The 27,933-nt window shown below is 43.6% G+C and overlaps 1 protein-coding gene across 2 annotated transcripts in view; it reads right to left on the bottom strand.

The window, feature by feature from the left end:
* The window catches only part of LOC143804481 (phospholipid-transporting ATPase IC-like), a 64,686-nt gene that overhangs the window by 13,551 nt on the left and 23,202 nt on the right, over positions 1-27,933 (bottom strand). For both annotated transcript variants that reach the window (XM_077282621.1, XM_077282613.1), the window contains exons 2-16: positions 24,941-25,120; positions 19,250-19,347; positions 17,774-17,887; positions 17,184-17,282; positions 15,641-15,702; positions 15,107-15,179; positions 14,941-15,011; positions 14,600-14,682; positions 8,164-8,322; positions 7,924-8,012; positions 7,157-7,353; positions 2,924-3,132; positions 1,865-1,908; positions 802-958; positions 518-709 (exon numbers count right to left, since the gene is read on the bottom strand). In XM_077282621.1, coding sequence (XP_077138736.1) covers positions 518-709; positions 802-958; positions 1,865-1,908; positions 2,924-3,132; positions 7,157-7,353; positions 7,924-8,012; positions 8,164-8,322; positions 14,600-14,682; positions 14,941-15,011; positions 15,107-15,179; positions 15,641-15,702; positions 17,184-17,282; positions 17,774-17,887; positions 19,250-19,347; positions 24,941-25,115 — 1,822 coding nt within the window. In that variant the 5' untranslated portion in view covers positions 25,116-25,120. The remainder of the gene's footprint in view (positions 1-517; positions 710-801; positions 959-1,864; positions 1,909-2,923; positions 3,133-7,156; positions 7,354-7,923; positions 8,013-8,163; positions 8,323-14,599; positions 14,683-14,940; positions 15,012-15,106; positions 15,180-15,640; positions 15,703-17,183; positions 17,283-17,773; positions 17,888-19,249; positions 19,348-24,940; positions 25,121-27,933) is intronic.

The following is a 27,933-nucleotide window of genomic DNA, read 5'->3' on the forward strand; positions in this document are numbered from 1 at the left end:
AAGCGGCGCTCTGCTGGCCGCGGCTTCAGGAAAATGGCCGCGGGATGCCGCGCGTGCGCAGATGGATATCGCGGCGGCCATTTTCCTGAAGCCGCGGCCAGCAGAGCGCCGCTTCTGCGCACGCGCGGCCAAAGGAAGATGGCCGCGCCCACCGATCACAAATGAAAACGAACAGCGCGCTCTTTTAAATCCCCTGGCAGAGGATTCGGGACCTTGGGCATGCGCACACCACTACGCCACCAACGGAAAACTACGCAAAATCTGGGGGAAGACAACGCCCTTTTGACAAGACCAGCCTGATTGACAGGCGAAAACGGAGACTTTGCAAAGGTATTTCGGCAACTTAGGTGGGTAATAAACGCATAACAAACACACTAATGTAATGCCCACCTCTGCCCCTATTTAACGCTATTTTTATCCCATCTTCCAAAAACGTGGTGACAGGTTCCCTTTAACTTTATGGCTATGGAGGGAATTTGGAATAAGTCTACATGTGAGCGAAAAGCCAGAAGCTTACCTATAACAGACATGCGCTTTCGGTCACTGTTAAAATCCAGAATACCAAGAACTTCGTAGGTGACTTCTTTCTCAAGTTCACTAATAGTAATAGTACTCTGGGTTCTGGATAGAAACACAAAGCCAAAATTCCTGGCAGCAGTTACCAATGCCCCTTCATCCGGAGATGCCGCCTGGTAGACTAGTTCACCACCTAGAATCAAGATGGAAGAAATCAATGCACAAAATTTTTCTAAGAAAGATGAACAAAAGTCACATTTGCCAAAAACAAAGAGCGGAACCTACCCTCCGTCCTCTCCATCATTACTGTATGGCACAAGCCGAGTAGCTTGAAAAACAGGCGAACGTTGGGATCTTTCCCTGACCGGATTTGGTCAATCAGATAATGGTCTCCAAATGTAAATTTTGGGTCGGCCAAAGGATTCCAGCCAAAGTCTACATCCTGCAGGTCAAAAACCAAGACGATATGCCACATTTAAAAATACATTTTTCTTTTGTCCTTTACCTAAATGAATACATTTATGTCTAAAAAAAATTTTCAATATGGCCTTATAATATTTTTGCACTTTTTGGGCTCCACATCCTCCATCTGTACATAGATTGTGGTCAGGACGAGCTCACTGACAGATTCACTCATTTTATGAAGTCTGTAATCCTTATCTTGAATCTCCTGAACTATGATGAGGTCATGAATCACTTACAAAGTTCAACTGGTCAGAAATCGGCTTGGAAGATGGTTCAGGAGAAGAGAGATAGGAACCCATATCAGGTTCTTGCCATAAACCTCTGACCTGGGGAGGGGGGTGTGGACCTTATGAAGTTGCTGGAACACATAGAACTTTATAGAATTGCTAAAAAGTTTCTTCTAAAAGCAAAATGAGAAAACATATGATTAGTGATGAACGTGCTGGGATAGGGTGGTATCTCAGCATGCTCGGGTGCTATCTGAGCGTCTTCAACGTGCTTGAAAAATATGTCAGAGTCCCTGCGGCTGGATGTCTCGCGGTTGTTCGACAGCTGCAACACGTCGGGATTCCCTATTTTTAGGCTATCCCAGCATGTGTTGTGACTGTTGAACAGCCACGAGACATGCAGCCGCGGGGACTCGATATTTTTTGAGCACGTCGAAGACGCTCAGTTAGCACCTGAGCATGCTCAGATAACACCTTATCCAAGCACATTTGCTCATCATCACTACATATGATCAGTTTTCTACTTTCTACAATGTTTAGCTCCCTGTTATCAGCCATTTTAGGCTTAGGTGGGTTGACCTAAAGGTTCTTCAACAGAATAATTGGCAGGAAATTCACAAATATCTGTTAAAAATTGGAAAAAGGGGATGACGTACCTCGTTATAAGTAGACTTGTTTCCAGCTTCTTGTCTTTGTTCACCTAAAACCAAATTCTATAAAGTTATCATCCAAATTTTACGGATTTTCCTACTCTACTGTAAAGTGACAATAAAAAAGGCCACTGTGGAGGTTTTATATGGAGATTTAGATTTTTTTTTTTTTTAGATTTTTTTTATATTAGTTAAGGGAGAGGGGATCATTCAGATATCAGAGATTTTGCTCATGTGCACAAAAAAAACCTGACCATTGGTTTTGCCAATGCTTTGGGTTAGTTTCATCAGCAAGTCATTAAGCAAAAAAAAGAAAAAACGGAGGGTAAAAAAAATAAAAATAAAATAAAAAGATGGCAGTTTCTCAATCTTCTCCTATCAAAGGGTGGTTTTAACTACTTTTTTTTTTTTTTTTTTAAATTTTAACTTTACATATAATGGAAGAACGGTCAGGACACTTCTACGGCATCTTTTAGTTGTTGGTGTACCAGCATAGTTTTATTAAGCAGAAGACACTTTGGGAAAACGCCATCTGTTCTTTTCTTGGTGTTTTCTTGGTTGTCATTTTAGTGGTTTTAAATACATATATATATATATATATATATATATATATATATATATATATATATTTATTTATTTTACTTTACATATAAAGGAAGATCGGTCAGGTCACTTCTTTTAGCCGCTTTACGGCTTTCGAAGCTAGAAGTTACAAAAAGACGGAACAGATGAACAGCAGATTGTTTTTACATTGCCGTGAATATTTTCCTTCTTTTTAGCCCTTTGTTAGGTGTGTTTCAGGTGGAATCTGTATGAAAAAGACGCATAAACCTATACAGTGAAAAGTGGAAAGCACATGGACGGCATCAGAGTGCTAGCCGATTATTTCACGGACCCATAGATTTTAATTGACGACTTTGATCCGTTAGTGTGCACCACTTGGTCAGGAAAAATACACGGCCATGTGAACAGACTCCTAGACTAGGATAGGTACGAGCTCTATCTGTTAAATACAAAGAACCTGTACATAATCTGACATCCGGTTCAGCGCTCCTAGGAACTCACCGTAGGTTTCGCCGTTAATTGTGCATTTCTTGAAGGTCATGACGTTCTGGGTCAATGTCCCAGTTTTGTCGGAGAAGATATACTGGATTTGTCCCAGCTGCTCGTTCAGGGTTGTGGTCCTGGCTTTGGCCGGCGTGTCCTTCTCCCCGTGGTACATCTGCAGGTCCCAGTTTATGAAGTAGCTCTGGCCCAAACGAATCACTTCCACACTAAAAACATAAAATAGAGTTCGGGAAATATCAGCGCAAAGGTTTCCTAAATGTAATGAACAAAAAAACAAAAAACATCCCACGCATTTTGGAAATATATATATTTATAGAATCTTGATGTAAGCAAGTAAAAAGTTAATATATTTCACTATATGGGGTATGTTCTGGCGTAGTCACACAGGGCCCATCAGTTGCCCCTGAAAAAGGGACACAGATACAGTCATGCATTGTGCAGAATGGAGCTTTTTTGTGGATGGTGGTGGCAGTGCTGTACAGCATTATCATTTTGACAAATGTTAGACAGTGTTCACATCTGTGTTATTATTTCAATTATAATCAGAAGCCATGGACACACAATAGGCTGACACTCTCTGTAGCTCACTTGTCAGCTTTGCTGTACAGACTGGGACAGTTTCAGCAGAGTCATCTCATATTTAGACGGTAGTGAATTTACTACTGGCTCTGTTTTACAGCTGGAGACTGACAAAGAGGAAATTGTTGTGTGTGTCTATAACGTAATTAAGATTAGTATAGGCTTGCACATTTTTGTAACATGAAGTGTTCAGATTTGCAAAATATGTTTTTCCTAACCTATGGTATTAACTTTGTGCTATGAATATGATCCTTCACTTATTTTTCATCAAATTTTATCTGCGGGGCTAAAGCAGCCCTACAAGTAAGCTCTGAGAATCAACGTAATATACGTCTTTATTACATACAGCTCTGGCAAAAATTAAGAGACCACCTCATCAGAGAGATTCTGTGATGTGATTGACTGATGGTACAGGCCTACAGCCTGAGGCTGCACTACTGAGAGATTCTGTGAGGTAATTGACTGATGTTACAGGCCTAAAGCCTGAGGCTGCACCACTGAGAGATTCTGTGATGTGATTGACTGATGTTACAGGCCTAGAGCCAGAGACTGCACCACTGAGAGATTCTGTGATGTGATTGACTGATGCATACCTCCCAACTTTAGGGGAAGGGAAAGAGGGACAAAGTCAGCGGCGCGCGTAGCGTGCCGCGGCAAATTTTAGGCCACACCCATTTCACAACTAGCCACGCCCCAACCACACCCATTTAGCACTTCTGATCACAATGTTTCGTTAACAATAATTATGAACAAAAAAATATGGCCACACACGACGCTCCATACTGTACAATGGCCATTGGCCGCAACCTAATACGGAATTTTGAGCTAATAAATGGTAGTCAGTAATCCACTGGTATCAATAGGCACTGTGTAATGCTTCACTTCCCCTGTGGAGGCGCTGCAGGACAACAGAGCACACAGCAGTACAGCTAGTGGTCAGTTAGGGGCGTGACCACACAGTCCGACGTCCAATCAGAGCTGACTGTGTAGGGACACATCTTTCTGATAACGCCCAGTTGTCGATTTAGTCAGAGGAAGGGTACAGCACAGATATAAGTAAGAGGGTCTTCAGATCCAGAGGTTTTGCTATTTGAGTCCAGAGGTCAGATACCTTGGCCTCCTGGCCTTACTGGGGTCTTGTGGCCAATAGAAATGGTACCTTTCATGTAGAGATCCAGTGTAGGAGCCGTATGTAAATCAGGCTGGATGTGCACTGGGGGTGTGGATGAAGCAGGCCACTGACACACCCCAGTGCACTGCCAGCGTGATTTACATATGGTTCCTACACTGGGTTTCTCAGATCTCTACTAAAAAAAAATGTGGTCCCGATTGGCTGCAGCGCTCACACGTCCCTGGGATGAAACTCACGGCGTGACCACTGCAGCCCCCGATTATGTCGCATGAACACCCCAATACTGGAGCGGCGCCAATGAGGCTACAAGGGGGGTCTGTATCTTACATGGGTCTACAGCTTCTGAGAAGGGGTCTCCATATGGCGGGCAGCCCCTCTAAGTCCTGGAGTGCCAGGAGCTCCCCCATGTCACTGGGCAGGTGACAGCTACCACACAGGTGCCCGGATGGCCGGGGGTCGCCCTGCCCCCTGGGTTATTGGGGAATGGTCCTCTGCCCAGACTTTCCCGGACTTCCCATGTGTGGCCTCCGGCGGCGGACGTGTTAATCCGTTAACCCTTCCCATGCCCCCTCCGCAGACACAGACCCCTTCACCACAGACTGCGCCAATTACAGAGCCGGGTGCGATCCCCGGACACCACACAGAGCCGCGTTCACACGCCTCGTCCTGGCCACGCTCCATCCTCCCGGCAACCAGGCGGGGCCCTGTGCACCACCCGCCGGACATCTCTGCCCAGGACCGCACGGCACCCCAGTAATAAGTGACCCGGATTTAACCCATTCCTACATCCCCAGGCCCTCTCTCACCTCTTCCCGGCTGCGCCGCTCCCTTCAGTCTTGTTGCCGTGGTAACGCCCAGGGGGCGGGCTTTCCCAAGTCGTGTGCTCATTGATGCGATGAATCCGTCACTCAGAAGGTAAAGCTGGAGAGCGCCTGGCAGATGGGGCGTGGTCAGTCATGTTCCCAGAGCCTGATTGGCTGTCTTCGCTGTCACACACGAACGCGCTGTCCCGGACTCTGACTTTTACTAATCGGGCTCTCTCTACGTCCCGGAAGTGGGCGGGGCTTCACCGGCGGCCGCAAATTCGGGATTTTAAATGCCCGAAGCGGGACAGCGGGACCCCGCTGCCAAAGCGGGACTGTCCCGCTGAAATCGGGACGGTTGGGAGGTATGCTGATGTTACAGGCCTAGAGCCAGAGACTGCACCACTGAGAGATTCTGTGAGGTAATTGACTGATGTTACAGGCCTAAAGCCTGAGGCTGCACTACTGAGAGATTCTATGAGGTAATTGACTGATGTTACAGGCCTAGAGCCTGAGGCTGCACCACTGAAAGATTCTGTGATGTGATTGACTGATGTTACAGGCCTTCAGCCTGAGGCTGCAGCACTGATAGATTCTGAAAACATGACCTCTAGTCATTAAGGGAGATTATTGCAGTCCCATATGTAAAAATATTTTATGTCTCCTATATCTAACAGGAGCAGAACATTGTAGCCTAAGTGCTGTAGGGGAGGATATATTAAAGAATATATATTCATGTGATCAACAAAACATTCAGACATTTTGGTCCTCTTTGGGGCTTAATATGGGGGCACTGGACCATTTGGAGCCTATGGATTTGTGCAGGAGCTGCGTTGTCATGGAAACCTTGTATGGATTCAGACCATCATATACAGTAGTTGTCACTATCTGTATTATAGCTGGCAGCTATATACCTATATGTTGGGGGTGGCAATAAGCCAGGGTAGCTCACATGTACAGGTCCTTCAAGAAAGACTGGAGTAGACATAAACATACACTACTCACAGAAAGTTAGGGATATTTGGCTTTCAGACAAAATTTATGGAAAATGGAAAATGTTCCCGCTACAGTGATGTTTTGTCATGACAGTCGGGGCATTAAGTAGAAGCAGTAATGGTGATTTCCTCATCTTAAACAATTTATTGAAACAAAAGCCAACAACAGCGGTAGTATACCCCAGAAAAAATGTCTGTCTCAATCTGTCATGCGGCCTTCAGCATCCATTGCAGCTGACAATGACGTCTCCTGCTCCTCACAAGTGAAGCTACTGTCTACTGAGACATGGCGACCCGCTCTTTTAAAGGGTGCGTGTCCACGGTCCGTAATCACGGCACTTTGAGGACCCCCAGTCTCAAGCCGTCTTTCTCTATGAGGCCACCTCGATGAGATGGAGCATTGTCGTCCATGAAAATGAAATTAGACCTTTAGGCCAATTAAAGAGTCGGGGCCCAAAGTGTGGGTTTGGGGGTGGGGAAATATTAGTTTATGCCAAAAAAAACAGGGGTATGAAAATTACACATTTTTTGCAATTTTTGGAAAAAGTGTGCAATACATCACCGAAGAGAGGGAAGGCTTAGCGTGGACTGACAGATTCCCTATAGTTCATGCCAAAAAGTGGCATAGACTAGAGAGGACGTTCGCCTTTTCTACATTTTCTGACTCTGGCGCACGCCACATTCATGATCAAGGGTATAATGGTAGTAAGAAGGGTCTCACCTCACGTAAAGAGAAATGGGCACCATGGTGTTCAGAACAATGATGTAACCCCAAAAAGCCAGGAAGCCTCGGTATGACGGGGCGTAATCCTTCCCATCGTACAGATACCAAGACATATTAGCTTGACCCAGTTTCGCGTCCCAGAATGTTTGACCAATAGCAAGTCCGGCCGACGCCAGGATGAGGAGAACAAATATCTAATGGAGAGAAATCATTACAGTGTGCCATTTGTATCTTCCTATATACTGTAAGCATTACTATTGTGACTGTTATTAGTGATCACCACCACTAGAGGAAGCTCTCTAAACATGGTATTTAAAAGAATTGTCCATTTTTGGGGACTTATTATTATTTGTATTTTTTTTTCCCCAATAAGTGCATGTAATCAGGGTCCAAATGTTTGCAATTGGGCTTCAGTAAAGATTTGACACAGTTTGCGTTGCATCTATTGTTGACAGCAGAATGAGTAAACTGACTATCCATCAGTGAGCTCGCAGAGACAGTTTATAACAATTTTGTCTGTGCTAATTAATGGCCGCAAACCACATCGTAGTTGAATGTGCAACAAAAAAATTTGTAATAGCCAAAACGGTGCAAAATTTCTAGTTAAATCCAATTGCAAAAGTGATTTTCAGCCCTAATTATATGCATATAAGCAGGAATAAAAAAGAAAAAAAAAAAGTCCATAAAAAGTGGTCCCCACATGGAATAAACAGTAACATCACAAGATATAAAAGTGCTTTAATATTTGTACTTTTAAATCTTACCGTGTAGACCATATAGTTCATCAGATAATCAATTTTTGTTCTTTTCAGTCGGGTTTTCCCACTATTCCGCATTATTTTTGTGTCCGCGCCTTGGGGGGGGGGATACAAAAATAATTAAAACACAAAGATGTTTTATCAAAAACTTCATAAAAAAATATCCCAAGAGATACCAGTGCTAGATAATAAAAAATGAATTACTATGCCTTTATTATTGATCAGCGAGGTCATCAGGCATTTTACCTGCAAAAAGTACGAGGCCGTGGCAATACATTGTGTTGCGGATGGTACAACCTCGCAGGAGGATTTTATCTGCATCCAAGGGGTAACTCGATCCTCTCCAGCAAAGTGTCCCGACAAACTTGTCCAGGCGATTATTAGGCTCCTCGCATGTAACCATGCCTGAAAATAAATAAATATATATGATAAAAGACTTCTAAATCTTCATATATCAGATACGTAAAATTAATCATTGTTATTGTGTCTGTGATGATAACAAGACTGCTGGAACCTAAGACAGGTCTGAAACAGACACTGCAAAAAAGTGAGGAAGCTTGACACCAGCAGGTGAGGTACAGTCTGCTGGGGAGGAGCCAATGGTATTCAGATGCAATAATAGTGTTAGCCTCTAGGTGGCAGCAGCCTACCCCATGGTTCTTTGTCCCCAATGAGAGGAATGAGAAATATAAATGAGTGTTTATACTGGATGTCACTAGAATTATTGTGCGCGGGCCTTATATTAACCCCTTCCCGACCTTTAACGCCACATAGGCGTCATGAAAGTCGGTGCCAATCCGACCTGTGACGCCTATGTGGCGTCATGGAATGATCGCGTCCCTGCAGATCGGGTGAAAAGGATTTCACCTGATTTGCAGGGACAGGGGGAGTGGTACTTCAGCCCAGGGGGGGTTGCTTCACCCCCCCGTGGCTACGATTGCTCTGATTGGCTGTTTCACTTTCAACAGCCAATCAGAGCTATTTGTAATATTTCACCTATGAAAATGGTGAAATATTACAATCCCGCCATGGCCGATGCTGCAATATCATCGGCCATGGCTGGAGAACCTAATCTGCCCCCCACAGCCACGGATTGCCTCCCCAGTCCTCCTTTCTGCCCCGTACTGTGGTCCGCTCCCCTCCGTCTTCCTGTCCGCTCCCCCCGTGCTCCGATCCCCCCCGTGCTCCGATCTCCCCCCCCCTCATACTTACCGAGCCTCGCGGTGTCCGTCCGTCTTCTTCATGGGCGCCGCCATCTTCCAAAATGGCGGGCGCATGCGCAGTGCGCCCGCCGAATCTGCCAGCTGGCAGATTCGTTCCAGGTACATTTTGATCACTGTGATAAAACCTATCACAGTGATCAAAATAAAAAAAATAGTAAATGAACCTCCCCTTTATCACCCCCACAGGTAGGGACAATAATAAAAATAAAGAAAATATATATTTTTTTTTTCTGCCCCCACTAGTGTTAGGGTTAGGGCTAGGGTTAGGGTTAGAATTAGGGTTAGAACTAGAGTTAGGGTTAGATTAGACTATGTGCACACATGGTGCGGATTTGGCTGTGGATCCGCAGCGGATTGGCTGCTGCGGATTCATAGCAGTTTTCCATCAGGTACAGTACCATGTAAACCTACTGAAAACCAAATCCGCTGTGCCCATGGTGCGGAAAATACCGCGCGGAAACGCTGTGTTGTATTTTCCGCAGCATGTCACATCTTTGTGCGGATTCTGTTTTACACCTGCTCCTCAATAGGAATCCGCAGGTGAAATCCGCACAAAAAAACACTGGAAATCCGCGGTAAATGTGCAGGTAAAACGCAGTGCCTTTTACCTGCGGATTTTTCAAAAATGGTGCGGAAAAATCTCACACGAATCCGCAATGTGGGCACATAGCCTTAGGGTTAGGGTTGGAATTAGAGTTAGGGTTGGAATTAGGGCTAGGGTTGGAAATAGGGTTAAGATTAGGCTTGTGGTTAGGGTTAGGGGTGTGTTGGGTTAGGGTTGGGATTAGGGTTGTGTTGGGTTAGGGTTGTGGTTAGGGGTGTGTTGGGTTTAGGGTGATATCTAGAGTTGGGATTAGGGTTAGGGGTGTGTTGGGGTTAGTGTTGGAGTTAGAATTGAGGGGTTTCCACTGTTTAGGCACATCAGGGGTCTCCAAATGCAACATAGCGCCACCATTGATTCCAGCCAATCTTGCGTTCAAAAAGTCAAATGGTGCTCCCTCCCTTCCGAACCCCACCGTGCGCCCAAACAGTGGTTTACCCCCGCATATGGGATACCAGCATACTCAGGACAAACTGGGCAACAATTATTGGGGTCCAATTTCTCCTGTTACCCTTGCGAAAATATAAAATTGCTTGCTAAAACATAATTTTAGAGGAATGAAAAATTATTTTTTATTTTCACGGCTCTGCGTTATAAACTTCTGTGAAGCACTTGGGGGTTCAAAGTGCTCACCACACATCTAGATAAGTTCCTTGGGGGTCTAGTTTCCAAAATGGGGTCACTTGTGAGGAGTTTCTACTGTTTAGGCACATCAGGGGCTCTGCAAACGCAACGTGATGCCCGCAGAGCATTCCATCAAAGTCTGCATTTCAAAACGTCACTACTTCCCTTCCGAGCCCCGGCATGTGCCCAAACAGTGGTTTACCCCCACAAATGGGGTATCAGCGTACTCAGGAGAAACTGGACAACAACTTTTGCGGTCCAATTTCTCCTGTTACCCTTGGGAAAATAAAAAATTGTGGGCTAAAAAATCATTTTTCAGAAAAGAAAAATTATTTTTTATTTTCATGGCTCTGCGTTATAAACTTCTGTGAAGCACTTTGGGGTTCAAAGTGCTCACCACACATATAGATTAGTTCCTTGGGAAGTCTAATTTCCAAAATGGGGTCACTTGTGGGGGAGCTCCAATGTTTAGGCACACAGAGGCTCTCCAAACGCGACATGGTGTCCGCTAATGATTGGAGCTAATTTTCCATTCAAAAAGCCAAATGGCGTGCCTTCCCTTCCAAGCCCTGCCGTGCGCCCAAACAGTGGTTTACCCCCATATATGGGGTATCGTCGTACTCAGGACAAACTGGACAACAACATTTGGGGTCCAATTTCTCCTGTTACCCTTGGGAAAATAAAAAATTCCGGGCTAAAAATCATTTTTGAGGAAAGAAAAATTATTTTTTATTTTCACGGCTCTGCGTTATAAACTTCTGTGAAGCACCTGGGGGTTTAAAGTTCACTTGTAGGGGAGCTCCAATGTTTAGGCACACAGGGGCTCTTCAAACGCGACATGGTGTCCGCTAACGATTGGAGCTAATTTTCCATTCAAAAAGTCAAATGGCGCTCCTTCCCTTCCGAGCCTTACCATGTGCCCAAACAGTGGTTTACCCCCACATGTGAGGTATCAGTGTACTCAGGAGAAATTGACCAACAAATTTTAGGATCCATTTTATCCTGTTGCCCATGTGAAAATGAAAAAATTGAGGCTAAAATAATTTTTGTGAAAAAAAAGTACTTTTTCATTTTTAGGGATCAATTTGTGAAGCACATGGGGGTTTAAAGTGCTCACTATGCTTCTAGATAAGTTCCTTTGGGGGTCTAGTTTCCAAAATGGGGTCACTTGTGGGGGAGCCTGTTGTGAACTCTGTTTTCAGGCTCCCTCTTGTGGTCACTGGTGGTATGGTGTGACTTTTGCTTTGGGCTCCCCCTGGTGGCTTTGTTTGTTATCCTGCTGGTCTCTGGCTATCAGCTGGTTCGTTATCCTCTGGGAGGTTCCTATATAGCTCTGTTTTGCTTTCACTTGTTGCCGGCTGTCGATGTAATCAGTGCTACTCAGATTCCTTCTGACTACCTTGCTCCCAGTCCATCCAGGACAAGCTAAGTTTTGTTTGCTCATTTTTTGATCAGCAGTGTTTATCATGTTTTCTTGTCCAGCTTGCTAAAATGTGATTCCCTCGCTTGCTGGATGCTCTAGTGGACTGAGTTTCTCCCCACACACCATTAGTTGGTGCGTGGGTTCTTGAAATCTCAGGATGGATATTTTGTAAGGGTTTTTTATTGATCGCATAGACCCCTGCTCTATTTTCTGCTTTCTAGTACTAGTGGGCCTCTTTTGCTGAATCTGATTTCATCCCTACGTATGTGCCTTCTTCTTACTTCACCGTTAATATTTGTTGGGGGCTTCTATATCTTTGGGGATTATTTCTCTGGAGGCAAGCGATGACTTTCTTTCTCTTTAGGGGTAGCTAGTTCCTCAGGCTGGCTCGAGACGTCTAGGAATTTTTTAGGCACGTTCACCGGCTACCTCTATTTGTGTTGGATAGGTTCAGATTTGCGATCAGTCCAGTTACCATCTCCCTAGAGCTTGTCCTTAGTTTATTCACTTGCTGGTCTATTCGTGATCCTCAGCCACTAAGGATCATAACAGGAGCCCTGCCGTGCGCCCAAACAGTGGTTTACCCCCACATATGAGGTATCAGCGTACTCAGGACAAATTGGACAACAACGTTTGTGGTCCAGTTTCTCCTTTTACCCTTGTGGAAATAAAAAAATTGTTGCTAAAAGATCATTTTTGTGACTAAAAAGTTAAATGTTCATTTTTACCTTCCATGTTGCTTCTGCTGCAGTGAAGCACCTGAAGGGTTAATAAACTTCTTGAATGTGGTTTTGAGCACCTTGAGGGGTGCAGTTTTTAGAATGGTGTCACTTTTTGGGTATTTTCAGCCATATAGACCCCTCAAACTGACTTCAAATGTGAGGTGGTCCCTAAAACAAATGGTTTTGTAAATTTTGTTGTAAAAATGAGAAATCACTGGTCAAATTTTAACCCTTATAACTTCCTAGCAAAAAAAAAAATGTTGTTTCCAAAATTGTGCTGATGTAAAGTAGACATGTGGGAAATGTTATTTATTAACTATTTTGTGTCACATAACTCTCTGGTTTAACAGAATAAAAATTCAAAATGTGAAAACTGTAAAATTTTCGCCAAATTTCCGTTTTTTTCACAAATAAACGCAGAAATTATCGACCTAAATTTACCACTAACATGAAGCCCAATATGTCACGAAAAAACAATCTCAGAACCGCTAGGATCTGTTGAAGCATTCCTGAGTTATTACCTCATAAAGGGACACTGGTCAGAATTGCAAAAAACGGCCAGGTCATTAAGGTCAAAATAGGCTGGGTCATGAAGGGGTTAAAGGGAAAGGGTCATCAGAAATGTGATCTGTTTAATTCACTATTTAGTAACTGTTATAGATATATATATCTCAACAATAAAAAATTTAACAATTTTCACACTGGTGACTAGACTGAATATTAGACTCATACTTCCTGCTCTTGTATAGAAGCATAATTTGGACATGCTCTAATCAGTGTGAAGACCATTGTGAAGCAAGAAGGAGGAAGTGAGCTGTGACATTATTAATTTTGATCCTGTTTTATCAACTGTATGTAGAGGTATAATCAGTCATAGTACAGGAGGAGGAAGTGAGCTGTGATATCACCTATTGTGAATTGTGGATCCTGTGTTATCTACTGTATATAGAGGTGTTATCAGTCATTGTACAGGAGGAGGAGGTGAGCTGTGATATCACCTATTGTGAATTGTGGATCCTGTGTTATCTACTGTATATAGAGGTGTTATCAGTCATTGTACAGGAGGAGGAGGTGAGCTGTGACATCACCTATTGTGAATGGTGGATCCTGTGTTATCTGCTGTATATAGAGGTGATATCAGTCATTGTACAGGAGGAGGTGTGCTGTGACATCACCTATTGTGAATGGTGGATCCTGTGTATCTACTGTATATAGAGATGTGATCAGTCATTGTACAGGAGGGGGAGGAGGTGAGCTGTGATATCACCTATTGTGAATTGTGGATCCTGTGTTGTCTACTGTATATAGAGGTGTTATCAGTCATTGTACAGGAGGAGGAGGTGAGCTGTGACATCACCTATTGTGAATGGTGGATCCTGTGTTATCTACTGTATATAGAGGTGATATCAGTCATTGTACAGGAGGAGGTGTGCTGTGACATCACCTATTGTGAATGGTGGATCCTGTGTATCTACTGTATATAGAGATGTGATCAGTCATACAGGAGCAGGAGGGGAGCTGTGACATCACCTATTGTGAATGGTGGATCCTGTGTTATCTACTGTATATAGAGGTGTTATCAGTCATTGTACAGGAGGAAGTGAGCTGTGATATCACCAAGGAAGAGGAGGAGGAGAGCCATTTACACTAATCCTGTCTGTGATGATAATGAGCCTGTTCAATAGTCTTCTGTACATTACAGGAATTATGAGTCTAGTATAAGGCCTAGTGAACAAAATTAGAATTGCAAGATTTCAAATATTTTTTTTAAATTAAGATAGTACTATGGAAAATAGACCAAAAAATTATTTATTTAAACAATAGCTCATTTTCTGATGACACGTTCCCTTTAATAAATAGGTTCTGTGCTGGATAGTCCAAGGTACATTACATTTAGTAAGAGAGTATCCCTATAGGCAGACTTTACGCTCTTAGCTTTTTTGCATCACATGTAGTGTAATCATTATTCAGGGCCTACAGACCACGTCCTCCATAACTAGTCTTACATGGTCCTGAGTCTATGAGCAGAAAATGGGACTGAACGCCACAGTGAACAACTATTAGAAGAAAACAAAAGGTGAGAACTCGCCATCAAAGTCAGCCAGGGCCGTCTCCTCCTGCAGCAGCTTGTCCGTCTCCTCCAGGGACATTTTAAACTTCAAGTTCGTTTCCCTAGAATGATTAAAAAAAACAAAAACAACTTTTGTCTATATGGTATAATGAGAACGAGTGTCTAAGGTCTTGCTAAACAGATTCTTTATTTCAAAACCAGCGCCACCTCTGTCAACAGGTTGTGTCAGGTATTGCAGTTTAGCAAAAAATGTATGGAACTGAGAAGCAATACCAGACATAACCTTAATAATCGACGGACTAATTATTATTATTATTATTTTTTTTAAAGTGGGTGTCGTGGCTGTTAGCATATCTCACCCGTCAAGCTCGGCGGTCTCTACATAGCACAGGCTGTTTGGTTCAGAGCTGGATAGCAGTAGCACGTCTGCCTAGAAAAATGGAAAATATATGCGGTACATAATTAAAATAAATTCCCATACACTAACGAGTTATACATTTTATTTTCAACCATAATGACTCTCACCGGAACAAACTCATTCTTGTTAATTCGTATGATGTCCCCGACTTGGATGTTTTTCCATTTTGTTTTCTTAAATCTAAGATGCAAAAGATAAATGTTCAGCATTTTCATGAATGACAATAATTAATAGAGAATATAAAAAAAAAATATTATCATGAATTATGCACAGAAAAAGGTGTATATTAAAGAAATTTTGAACGGTGCCATGTAATACTTCATTTCCCCTGCGGAGGAGCTGCAGTGCATGACGGGAGGCAGTGAGAAAAGAAGGACCTGACCCAGTACTGTATGTCCGTGGCTTCTTCCTGCTAAGTCAGTGTGCACCAACCTCTTGGCCACACCAAGGGCGCACCAACACCCCCTCGTTAGCATAAGTTACATAAAGAGTTTTCAAAGTAATTATAACAGAGAAATGTATACTGCGAATAGGATTCTTAGAGGGGCCAAGTCCTCTACATAATTAATTAGATCACTTTACATTTTGGGGAGACAGACTCCCTTCATTTTCTGGTGATCGCTTCCCTTTAAAGCCCTTACCTTCCATCTTCTATAACTTCACTGGGTCGGTTGTTGATCTCGTTGTCCATTTTATGACGAGCCTGTGGCAGTGAACAGAGACAAATCACTTATTTGTGTATAGTTAGACGGGTAGGATAGACGGAAGCTTGAGAAAGATTCTGCCATTTTGAATTGAATCCGTATAGTGGCATGTGGAGGTACTCGTGTTACGCCCCGGCACGTTACATAATGGTGGGCAGGCCGCATGTAACCGATGTTGCTGGTTGGCCAGGACCAGATGTTTGACAGTTTTATGAGGGAGGCCACCAGTCAAAAATAAACTTTTTACTAAACGATAACTTGGGTGGAGAGGGGGATTATATACAGTAGACAGCGGGTACACCTCTTTATGAACGTTTCCTTCACAACACGGAGCATGTTCCACACACAATTTCACTTCCTTCCTCTTTACTTGCTTGTTCTCCATCTTCACAGTTCCTCTCTACTTCATCACAACCCGTGTACAGTGTAGTTAGCAAGACTCCTGTCCTCAACCCTTGTCTATGATGCCAGTATGGCCGGAACTTATCTTCTCTGTCCCTGATGCTCTGGAACTCTCCCCCTGGGCACTCTATTTGTCTAACGTACTCTGATCCGTTTAGGTCCGTTACCTATGTGAGTTACAAACTCTGGGACGCACTGCTGGGCGTCATTCTTCTGGACCCGTCTCCGATTGTTCACTCGATCTTTCAGACACTCCTATTCTGCTTTACCGCTAGGATCTCTCTCTCCTCGGTTTCCTCTCACTTTACAGACACCCAAATCAGGCGGCACTGAGACTGTGTAGACCTTAGGTCTACTCCAGACACACGCTGGCATTCTGACAGTAAACTGTCTCTATCCCTTCAGCTTAACCTTTCCCACTTTGGGCTAATCCCAAACGTAACCAACTGTCCCTCTACTTTCGGGCAACATACAACATTAACACCATTAACGCATGTTACAATTTACATTACACAACATAGCATAACATTTTCTCTTCAAGGGGGAACATGGTCAATGTGTACATCTCCTTACAAAGCACATCATGGGCTGATTAAAATCTGTTTTCACATTATCAACTTTGGAACGCTGCCCTCATTTTTTGAGGGACTTGTACACAACAGATTTTGGTGATAACCTTGGGTTAATAGAGATGATGGTGGCCAAATGGTGCCGGTGGCCAGACACGGTCTGACGCGTGGCCAAAAACCACTCATGGTTTAACGTTGTGGTTTTCGGTGATGGGGCAAGCACAGGTGTTAAACTTATATGCTTCATGGCTTTTAATGCATCACAGAAAAGCACCAACTTGTAACAGAAAGGCGTCCATTTCTGCCTGTATGCCACGTACAGGTGAAACTAAAGGTTTTTTATGCCTTCGAGCCTTTTTGTGCCACTAAATTGCCATAAAACCATATACAGTTCACCATCGCACAGCAAAAACTTCCGTGCGCTGATCGGGAGCAAGAAAGAACCAGATCCCTATTCGTAAAATAACCTGAATATTATGCTGCTGGGAATCCATAATTTATTTACTTACAATGTCGTCCACCAGATCTTTGATGGCCGTGATGCCGAGAACCAGCAGTAGTGGGATCAGCGTCGTCGACCAAGAGACAGTGGAGATTTCAGGAATGGACTATTAAAATGGGAAAAGAAAAATTATTCTACAAACGTGGGGTTTTGTAATAAGGCTAGGTGACCATGACTATGGCTATCACTCAGGTTTCCGAGAACCCTAGATCTATGGGGTTACTTGGGGGTGTACCAGAATCAGTTACACGTGCGTCCTGGTGCCCCATAAGAAGGCACCATGATAGGTCGGGCACGGTTACAAAATTTTGCATTCACAACAGGAAAAGCAGCAAATATCACATTGTTTCCCAATGTCCCATCACACAGCAGGAATGTACAGCGGCCTCCGCCCCGGTGATATTGGGTTACAGGTGTGATGATTCACCCTCCAGTGCACTGATTGTCTCTTCCCGTATTTTTCAGGTTGTGTTCTCACTATGTAAATTAGAAGTTCATTGTTCATCACCTTCCAGGACATCGGATAATGATGAGGAGGTGTCGTGTGTAGAAACAAACCAGAGAGTGTCAGGAGGGGTGACGTAAAGCCGTCATTACCTGGAGGATGAGGAGCACTAGGAAGTAAGCATTGGCCGCTCGCTTGAATTGCTCAAACAGGTTCAGAGGTAGGAAGGTGATGGGGTTATACTTGTAGGTCTTGATTTCATTTCCCTGTATAGAAAAATAACTTTTTTTGCATCAAGATCATGCGATTCCACAGAATAGAATGCTCACAAAACATCGATACATTGTAGCAATAATATACATACATATATATATATATGAATCTAGGATTCCAGTTTTTGGTCCTAATCAGTGACGGACGGCGGTGATTTCTGCATATACACCAGCCCATCAATCACTAATAAGACCTCCCACTGGACTCCTAAACCAGAATTACGGTTACAGTATTACCATTAACTCCTTACACAGGGGTATCAAGCAACCTAATCTTCGTTATAAAACCTTGATTCCAGCTCACCCAGTAGCTCATCCACCTGGGGCTCAGACTCCGGCCTCGCCCTGGCCTCACATTAAGGAAAATAGAAAAAAATTGGAGTCCTGCTCAACAGGACTGGACTTTCCTTTTCTTTTTCAAAAGAAAATATAGTGCATACAAAAGAAAAATTTACATGGTCGAAATGACCCAGTCGACGTATTTCGACTGCATTAAGCAGTCTTACTCATGACTCATCGACTGTCAAAATCCAGTCCTGTTGAGCCATACTCCAATTTTTTCTATTAACCTAATCTTAGAGCAACTATGCAAATTAACAGGGGCATAATAATCAAAGTTGCAAAGGGTGCGAGTTTGACAGTATCCATGCAGGAGACAACATTGTATCAGGATGTGGGGACATTATTACAGGAAGGAGCCTGGGAAGTGGGGACATAATTACAGCAAGGAGCCCGGGATGTGGGGACATTATTACAGGAAGGAGGCCGGGATGTGGGGACATTATTACAGGAAGGAGGCCGGGATGTGGGGACATTATTACAGGAAGGAGGCCGGGATGTGGGGACATTATTACAACAAGGAGCCCGGGATGTGGGGACATTATTACAGGAAGGAGCCCGGGATGTGGAGACATTATTACAAGAAGGAGCCCAGGATGGGGGGCATTATTACAGGCAGAAGCCCAGGATGAGGGGGCATTATTACAGGCAGAAGCCCAGGATGAGGGGGCACTATTACAGGAAGGAGCTCAGGATGTGGGGACATTATTACAGGAAGGAGCCCGGGATGGGGGGGGGCATTATTACAGGCAGAAGCCCAGGATGAGGGGGCACTACTACAGGAAGGAGCTCAGGATGTGGGGACATTATTAGAGTTAGGAGCCCGGGATGTGGGGACATTATTACAGGAAGGAGCCCGGGATGTGGGGACATTATTACAGGAAGGAGCCCGGGATGTGGGGACATTATTACAGGAAAGAGCTTAGGATGGGGGGGGCACTATTACGGGAAGGAGCCCAGGACGAGGGGGGAACATTATAACAGGAAGGAGCCCAGAACGGGGCATTTGCTACATACCGCATATTTGCTTTTCTTAAAACAAAGATAGGATTTCTTCTTGAATTCAGGTTGGTCGTAAAAATTGCGGTCGTTCGCTTTCACTTTCCAGTTACATTCTGAAATCAGAAAAAAAAGGCAAATAAAATTAGTCTTCAGAACCTCGGATCCATTTCCACCCCCGGCTGCGCTTTTGCTCCTTCATGCTTTACACTGAAGCGCTGATCGTTCAGGATGTCTGCTGTTTATCAACATAATCTCTGCAGAAAGGTGTGCTGTAGAGGCTATTCATCAGTGTAGAAAGTATGTATATGGCTGGGGTGCCATGGTGCCGTTGAACAAGACACAGGTGACGCCAGAAACGCTAATTGCTGCCGTGGCCTCATTATGTAATTGTAAGAGGGTGGTGCGGTTATGGACAGTAACACGCTGCCACTTTAAGAGACAGCACCCCCTTGTCTGGTGTGATGGAATGTCCTGCTTCCCCCTGCTATAGGCTGTGAAGATGAACTGCCCTAGAATGAGGGGAGGAGTTGACCCTGAACTGCCTGTGTGAGCTGAAGCTGCTAGAGAGAACTTTGTGCTGTTTGCTACAAGGAAGGTCCCACAGCCTGGGACATAGTGTACGTGTGAAATTTGCAAGACTTTTCCGGGTACAGCAAAGGTGGCTGTTCTGTGCTAGCTCGTGAAGCCACGAAGATACTGAGAAAGGAACTTACAGTTTCCAGGAGCATCCCTAGGATCCAGAAGCAAGGAGAAGACCACGCTTCACAGAGCTGACAGAAAGCCGTGCACACCACCATATTGGACTTCTGGGGGCCCCCTGGGACTGGACCTGAGTCCCCAACATCACTGAGTCTGTTCCTGTTTGGTGCACCTGTTAGGGCCTAGTGTAGGCTTCAGTAGTCAGTACACGGTAGCCGTGTGGCCTGCTTAGTAAGGGCCAGGGAGGTTATACGCAGAGTAGCATCGTTATTTGTGTATTGTTTAAAGTTGCTTGCGAGACATATTCTGAGTCTGTAATAGTTGGAGCTCCGTGCTATTTTACGGACAAGATAAAGTTTATAACTCTTGTAAAGTGTCTCTTGCCATTGCATACCCCTGTTTGCATCTTCCTCACCCACTTCATTCCTTGCCTCCCAATAAATCTACCCTTTGTTGTTTGCACCTCATCTTGTGTACAGTAGTGGTCCCCCGGCCATCGCTTCATAATGCCGAAAAATGAGGCCATATTGAGAGCCGCACAGTACCACAATCGAGACCAGCAACTTGCAAAAAAAAAAGAAAAAAAAAGGGCCTTGCTTTTTTGCAACTCGCTAACCACGGCCCCAAAGGAGTGGCAATGCGACCCCATTAACTTCATTACCCTGTGTGGTAGCGGCAAAACCCAGCAATCCGTGGCCATGTGACCCGTGTAACAAACTCAGCCTAAAATGGAAACCTCCGCTCGAAAGCAAAAGGCCTGATTCATTATTGCAATTTTTTTTCTAGTTTTAAAGTTGTTTTTCTTTTTTTAAAGCCTATTCCTACATGTACGCCTGTTTTTTTTAGGCCATGTGCACACGCTGCGGATTCCATTGCGGAATTTTCTGCAGCGGATTTGATAGATCCGCAGCGCAAAACCGCTGCGGGTTTACACCTGCAGATTTCTATTGGAGCAGGTGTAAACCCGCAGCGGAATCCGCACAAAGAATTGACATGCCTCGGAATGTAAACATCTGCGTTTCCGGACGGTATTTTCCGCAGCATGTGCACTGCGGATTTCGTTTCCCATAGGTTTACATTGCACTGTAAACGCATGGGAAACTGCTGCGGATCCGCAGCAAAATCTGCAGCGTGTGCACATAGCCTTAATGTTCATGTTGTGACTGAGGTTTGGGATATTCAGAGGCTTTTAGTTAATTCATCAAATGTGACTTTTTAAAATTGCCAAATTTTTGTGCAAACTTATTCCAGTTCATTCCACCCCACCCGAGTGATGTTTATGAATATCTGATTTTTTTTTTGCACAAACTTAACAACATTTTAGCAGAATGTGTTGTTTTTGCACCAGGAGGTTGTAAAAATCAGTTTAAAAGAGCATTTTTGATATTGTGTAAAATTCATGAACCATTTTGATGAATTTGGTGCAAAAAAAAAACAAAACACAAAACACAAATACCAAAATAAAAATAAAAAAAAGCAAACAAACACAAATTGGGTGAATTAGTCACCCTCTCCTCTGGCTGAAATAGGTGACAACAGAGCACAATAGTTGGATATGACCACACAGAATACTTATCCCTTTGTACGTAATGTTTTTAAGTGCGTGTACTAAACAACTGACAATTTTACAACAAAAAAAAATTCCAAAAGTGAGAGCATTCCTGGAATTGTTTTGGGGTATTCTAGAACAGATTGGGGTCTCGATAGGTCCCATGAATACAGACTAAAATGTTGGGATTTATGCAAAAACCAAGGAGAAAATAGATCACGTAAACCACAGGAAGTCTAATCTCCTCAACATCTACCATGAGAGGACAATACAGCACTTGGTGCCAAATGTCACATGAAAAACCCGAGTATTAGATTGTGATTTTCCTTGATTTACAAGGCTAATAAAGCCACATTGTTCTTGTGTAACTCAAGTTTTGTTGTTTACTACATGATGTAATACTAGATTGGCCCATAAATCTGTAGGATATCGCAGGTCAGGAGCTGAGAAGATGACCAACCCGTGAGGCTTCTGCAAAACTTAAAGAACTCCCATGTAGCCTGCATTAGGGGTACACCTTGGTGGAAGACTTGACTGGATGTCCTCTACTGGTCCACCAAAAATACACAGGAACCCAGGTGACCAAGACTGGCCACAACTGTTAGTCAGCGAGCCTTGCTAACCTCTCACGCACACATGTACGCTCGGAATAACAGAGCCTGCAGGTGTTCTATGTACGAAAGGGGAAGAAAGTTGCTGCCTTCTTCAATTACAGAAGATCTGAAGCTCACGAGATCTAACTGTCCAATCCTTATCTCCCCGACATCAACTTTTGGGGAAGATTTGGGAAGCCCCCCCATGTACATTAAATGGTGGTCTAGTTCTATTGAAAACTAGTCATAGTCCTAACAAAACAGAGTAACTGTGCCCAAGGCAGTAGTCGTAGGAGAGAGCCTCATCTTCTATTCCTGTACATGTCACAGAAAAATGGGATAACGCCATTAATGCAAGTTCTTTGCAGTTAAAGTATTTCTGACATTTCAAAATTAGCTGTGCATCTTTTAACTGTTTCAGGTTTCCAAAGAAGCCAGGGGACAGATCAGGGTTTGACAGGAGCACAGTAAGAGAGACTCAGGCCTTTCTACCTTGAAGAGTACCCCCAGGACAGGGACAATTAGGTTCCCAGTTCCAAGGACAAGTTGAAGCCGCATCCGTTCCTTACCGAAGACCGTCACAGCATGATACAAAGCGAGGAGCGGGTGAAGACGACATTTTAATAGTTTGTCACAATTAGGGTCAAAAGAGGATTCTCCACTCAGGATGCCCCCAACTCCTTACCAATAGGCATAGTGTAGATCTGCTATATAGAGGGTCTCCTACACTTGATATGTCAAGGGTCATCTATGGTCACATTTCTCCTGCAGGAACTATATGGTCCTCCAGTCGTAAAAGCAGATCACTAAATGGTTCCTACACCCAATATATGTAGTTATCCATCCCTTTAAATGAGATCCTCCCTACTCCTCCATATGCATGTCTGCACATATCTGGACTTAGTCCAAGAACTAAGTAAACCAACCTAGTCCCAGTCCAACCTCTGAGAAAGGCGCGGAGCAGTCTTATTTAAAGGTACAGAGCAGGACAATCTGATAGAATAAAGCCACTGGCGTGAATAATTCAGCAGCCGGCTGTCAGCACGCAGTTTACAGATAAAGACTGGCACGTGTAAGCCCATGTATCCCATAACTAAGCGTACAATCAAACATGGTCACCTACTAGAGGCAAATAACAGCAGCTCCTCATATGGCGACAGCTTGTAAATGCCAACAGAACGAGCTACATGACAAAAGGTTTTATTACTTAAAGGAGTTGTCCATTTTGGATTAAAAAAAAATGATTGGGTGATATTCCGGAAATCAACATACATGATCGATTGTTGGCTGGCCATGCTCAAATGGGTAGATTTGGCCAGTTCTTATATGAAACAAGGCCTATAAGTCTCCTTACACAGCATGTCACTCTCCACAAGGAGAAATGTTAACCCTTAGACAGTCAAATCAGATCTCATCCTTGGCACAGAGGAGCAGCAAGCACCCCTAAACACAAGTCTGTAAATTAAGATTCTGGTTTGGCTTTTATTCTAAGTCATTTGGCGGGGCTCGTTAAAAGGGTTGATATTGACTTTTGGAATCCTTACTTCCCATAGGTGACAATAGAGTTCTATTCCACGGGCAGCATAGTGGCTCAGTTCTTAGCATTATTGCTTTGCAGCTCTGGAGTCCTGTGTTCAAATCCCATCAAAGACAACATCTGCAAGGACTTTGTATGTTCTCCTCATATTTGCATGGATTTCCTCCGGGTTCTCCGGTTTCCTCCCACACTCCAAAACACAAACTGATTGTGACTCACAAATTACATCCCCTATCGGGACAGTGATGATGTCTGTAAAGCGCTGCAGAATAGGATGGCGCTATACAAGCAATAATAAATTCATTTCCTCTCTGAAAAGGCATTTTGAAGCAAGAAATTGACCTGTTTTTTATTATTAAATTATACAAAAAACCTCATGGAAATGGAAAAAAGTCCTTGAGAAGGGAAGAGAAAAAACAAAACAAAGGACCCTATAGGAAATAAGAAAAAAAACCTCTTTTAGTGGCATGGGAAAGTAAACAGCTATAGGACTTTTAAACATGGAACATATTGTTTAAGAGTTATCCAATATTAGAAAAAAAAATTCCAGAAATAGCGCCACTCCTGTCCATAGGCTTTGTCTGGTATTGCAGCCAATTGTAATGATAGACTTGAGCTGTAAAGCCAGATACAACCTAATGTGACAAGACTACTCACTTTGGAGCAATGTGAGGTATCGAAGGAACCATTTCTATGAAGTCCAGCTGGTTAATTTCAGTAATTATGAATCACATAGCAGAAAAAAAATTAAATAGAGCCTTTGTCCGGCACAAAGTGAAACAAAGTAAGAAGTCCATATAATAGTGCTGGTTAGCCTGCTCGGCTTAGAGTCCAGCTTATTAGTTTTTTTGCAAAGCCACACAATCCAGGAGGTCTGCACACCTCCATACACAGCACCATGTGTCAGATAAACAAGTCCCATTTTACAATGTGTACCACACCCAGGGGTGGAGATATGGTGGACAGCATATTTGCTTTAACTCTTCAGCTGCTCACAATTAGAGCCGGCCCTAACATGGCCGATTAACCACTCTTCATACTATGTGTACTAGAGCATTACTCCAGGTTTATATCACAGAGGACATGCACCTCTGTGATACGCATCTCTCATCCACCGTGTCCGGCAGCCACCAACATGCAGTTTCTAAACATCATGTAATGACAGGAGGTTATCACTTAGAGCAGAGGATGGCATTACACAGGAAAATTACCACAATCATGTGGCATGCTGTATCTGTTACGCAAGTATGCTAATATTCTGTTTAGTCATGCACATAAGCTTTAATGATACCAGTGTGGGGAAATTTAGGGATTTGACGGGCATTCACCTTTCGAGGCTTGCGCTCGGCTGAGCTCTGCTTGCTTGTTGATCCGGTTTTGCTCTGGTTCAGGCGGGTCAGGTGTTTCTAGTTCATCGTCCGTCTCGTCGTCACTGTATGGAACCTCATCATCATTTGGCATCTGCGAATCCTCCTCAAAGGTTGTGTCATAATCTGTATCCATGATATCTAAAAAGGGATAAAAACAAAACCCATCAACTTGACGTGACCTAAATTGTGGATAGCAAAATTCCCCTTTTTTGTCCTCAATTACGTCCCCTTTATAAACTTTGTACTACATCCTGGATTTTAAGATTTGGCAGGTTGTATACACTCCACCAATCAACATAGAAAATCCCAGAAAAAAAGCTTTATTATGAAAAATGGGTTTGTTCGACCAAGTTTTAATGGCTCTTTTGTAAATTTTCTTTTTTTTTTTTTCCCCTTTTGCCAAAGTGGAAAAAAACCCCTCAGGAGGAGCAATAGACGAAAAAAAACAAACTCTTCAACCATTGTTCCAAAAGACTATTCAGAAGATGAATAGAGCGGAGCCTTAGGTAAATAATTCAGCAAATTAAATATTAAACTTTGGAGTCTTATAATCAATTGTGCGGGGTCCTCTAAAGCGGCAATCAAGGAAACACAATCAGTGCAAAATGAAAAAATAATAAGACCTTACAGGCGGCACAATGGTGCGAGCACAAAGGCCGTCATACAGGAGCTTCACGGCCATTATCTATAGCACAAAAATAATTAAAATAAAAAATAAAATACAAAAAATCCTATTCAGAAGGCAAGGGCCCGTCAAACCCCCAATGACATTTCCATCCATAAAGAAAAGTAATTTAAGACCCGCTGCTCACAAAAGAGATTACATCGTATTCTGAGCAACAATCGAGGGCGATCACAAGTCTCCACGGATCAAGTTTCAAACCTGAAATCTGTGTACACCACGTAAAATGGAAAAATAAAAAATAAGGAAACTTATTGGAATACAATGCTGGCAAGACATCAGATGGTCTGGAAACAATGGATGTGTCATACAATCATCTCTTGGGTCCGTATGTTTGAAATATAACAACTCATATAATGACAAATACATGGCTGACCTCGTACTAGGAGGACCATACATACTGGATTTCTGATGCCAAATTCTAGCAATTTTGATTGGTGCTACTAACAATCTAAAGGTGGCTATAGAACTTCAATGGCCGACCCAGGAGGCACTGCGGCCATCTTCCCCATAAATGATCGGTTCAGTAGATCGTACATACGGTATATTCTCAACAGCAGAATAAAGTGATCTGCTGCCGTACAATTACGGCTGCATATCTCACATGAGACCAAATGAATGGGCATGTTTAATTCAATATGCCCCATCCTTTTCTCCCCTGACATCATTTAGGGAACAGTTAGTACACCCTTATACAGATAGGAGACTTTGTTCTTACATTAACTATAGAGTACACGTAGCAAAGACATCCCACCCATAGAAGATATAGACTATGCTCGCCTGCAGCAACCCAACAAGTACTTCATATGCAGAAATCCTAGGCTGTCATGGATTTGTGTGTGTGCGCATCAAATCTGCACAAGGATAATTACTATTGTCACTGAATGAGTGCTGAGTGATAATACATGGAATTAATAAAGAAAGCAGAAAACTGGATACACAGAGAGGTCTCTCATCCGGCCTATATTACTGAGAGCGACACCCAGACCTCACATCCAACCTATATTACTGGGAGAGACACACAGACCTCACATCCAGCCTATATTGCTGGGAGAGACACCCAGACCTCACATCCAGCCTATATTACTGGGAGAGACACACAGACCTCACATCCAGCCTATATTGCTGGGAGAGGCACACAGACCTCACATCCAGCCTATATTACTAGGAGAGACACAACAACCTCACATCCAGCCTATATTACTGGTAGACACACAGACCTCACATCCAACCTATATTACTGGGAGAGACACACAGACCTCACATCCAGCCTATATTGCTGGGAGAGACACCCAGACCTCACATCCAGCCTATATTACTGGGAGAGACACACAGACCTCACATCCAGCCTATATTGCTGGGAGAGACATCCATGGCTCACATCCAGTCTAGATTACTGGGAGAGACACCCAGACCTCACATCCAGCCTACATTACTGGGAGAGACACCCAGAGCTCACATCCAGCCTATATTACTGGGAAGACACCCAGACCTCACATCCAGCCTATATTACTGGGAGAGACACCCAGACCTCACATCCAGCCTATATTACTGGGAGACACACAGACCTCACATCCAGCCTATATTACTGGGAGAGACATCCATGGCTCACATGCAGCCTATATTACTGGGAGAGACACACAGACCTCACATCCAGCCCATATTACTGGGAGAGACATCCATGGATCACATCCAGCCTATATTACTGGGAGAGACACCCAGACCTCACATCCAGCCTATATTATTGGGAGAGACACACAAGCCTCACATCCAGCCTATATTACTGGGAGAGACACAAGGACCTCACATCCAGCCTATATTACTGGGAGAGACACCCAGACCTCACATCTAGCCTATATTACTGGGAGAGACACAGAGCTCACATCCAGCCTATATTACTGGGAGAGACATCCATGGCTCACATCCAGCCTATATTACTGGGAGAGACACCCAGACCTCACATCCAGCCTATATTACTGGGAGAGACACCCAGACCTTACATCCAGCCTATATTACTGGGAGAAACACCCAGACCTCACATCCAGTCTATATTACTGGGAGAGACACCCAGTATAATACAGGATGTAACTCAGGATCAGTTATGTAATGTATGTACACAGTGACTGCACCAGCAGAATAGTGAGTGCAGCTCTGGAGTATAATACAGGATGTATTACAGGTTGTGATCGGTCTGGGTAGCAGGCATTATAACCGTATTATCCATAGATGGTTTTCAGTAGGGAGTGTTACGCTGTATTATGCATAGTTT

This window comes from Ranitomeya variabilis, chromosome 1 (assembly GCF_051348905.1).
Source record: "Ranitomeya variabilis isolate aRanVar5 chromosome 1, aRanVar5.hap1, whole genome shotgun sequence".
Classification (NCBI taxonomy): Eukaryota; Metazoa; Chordata; class Amphibia; order Anura; family Dendrobatidae; genus Ranitomeya; species Ranitomeya variabilis.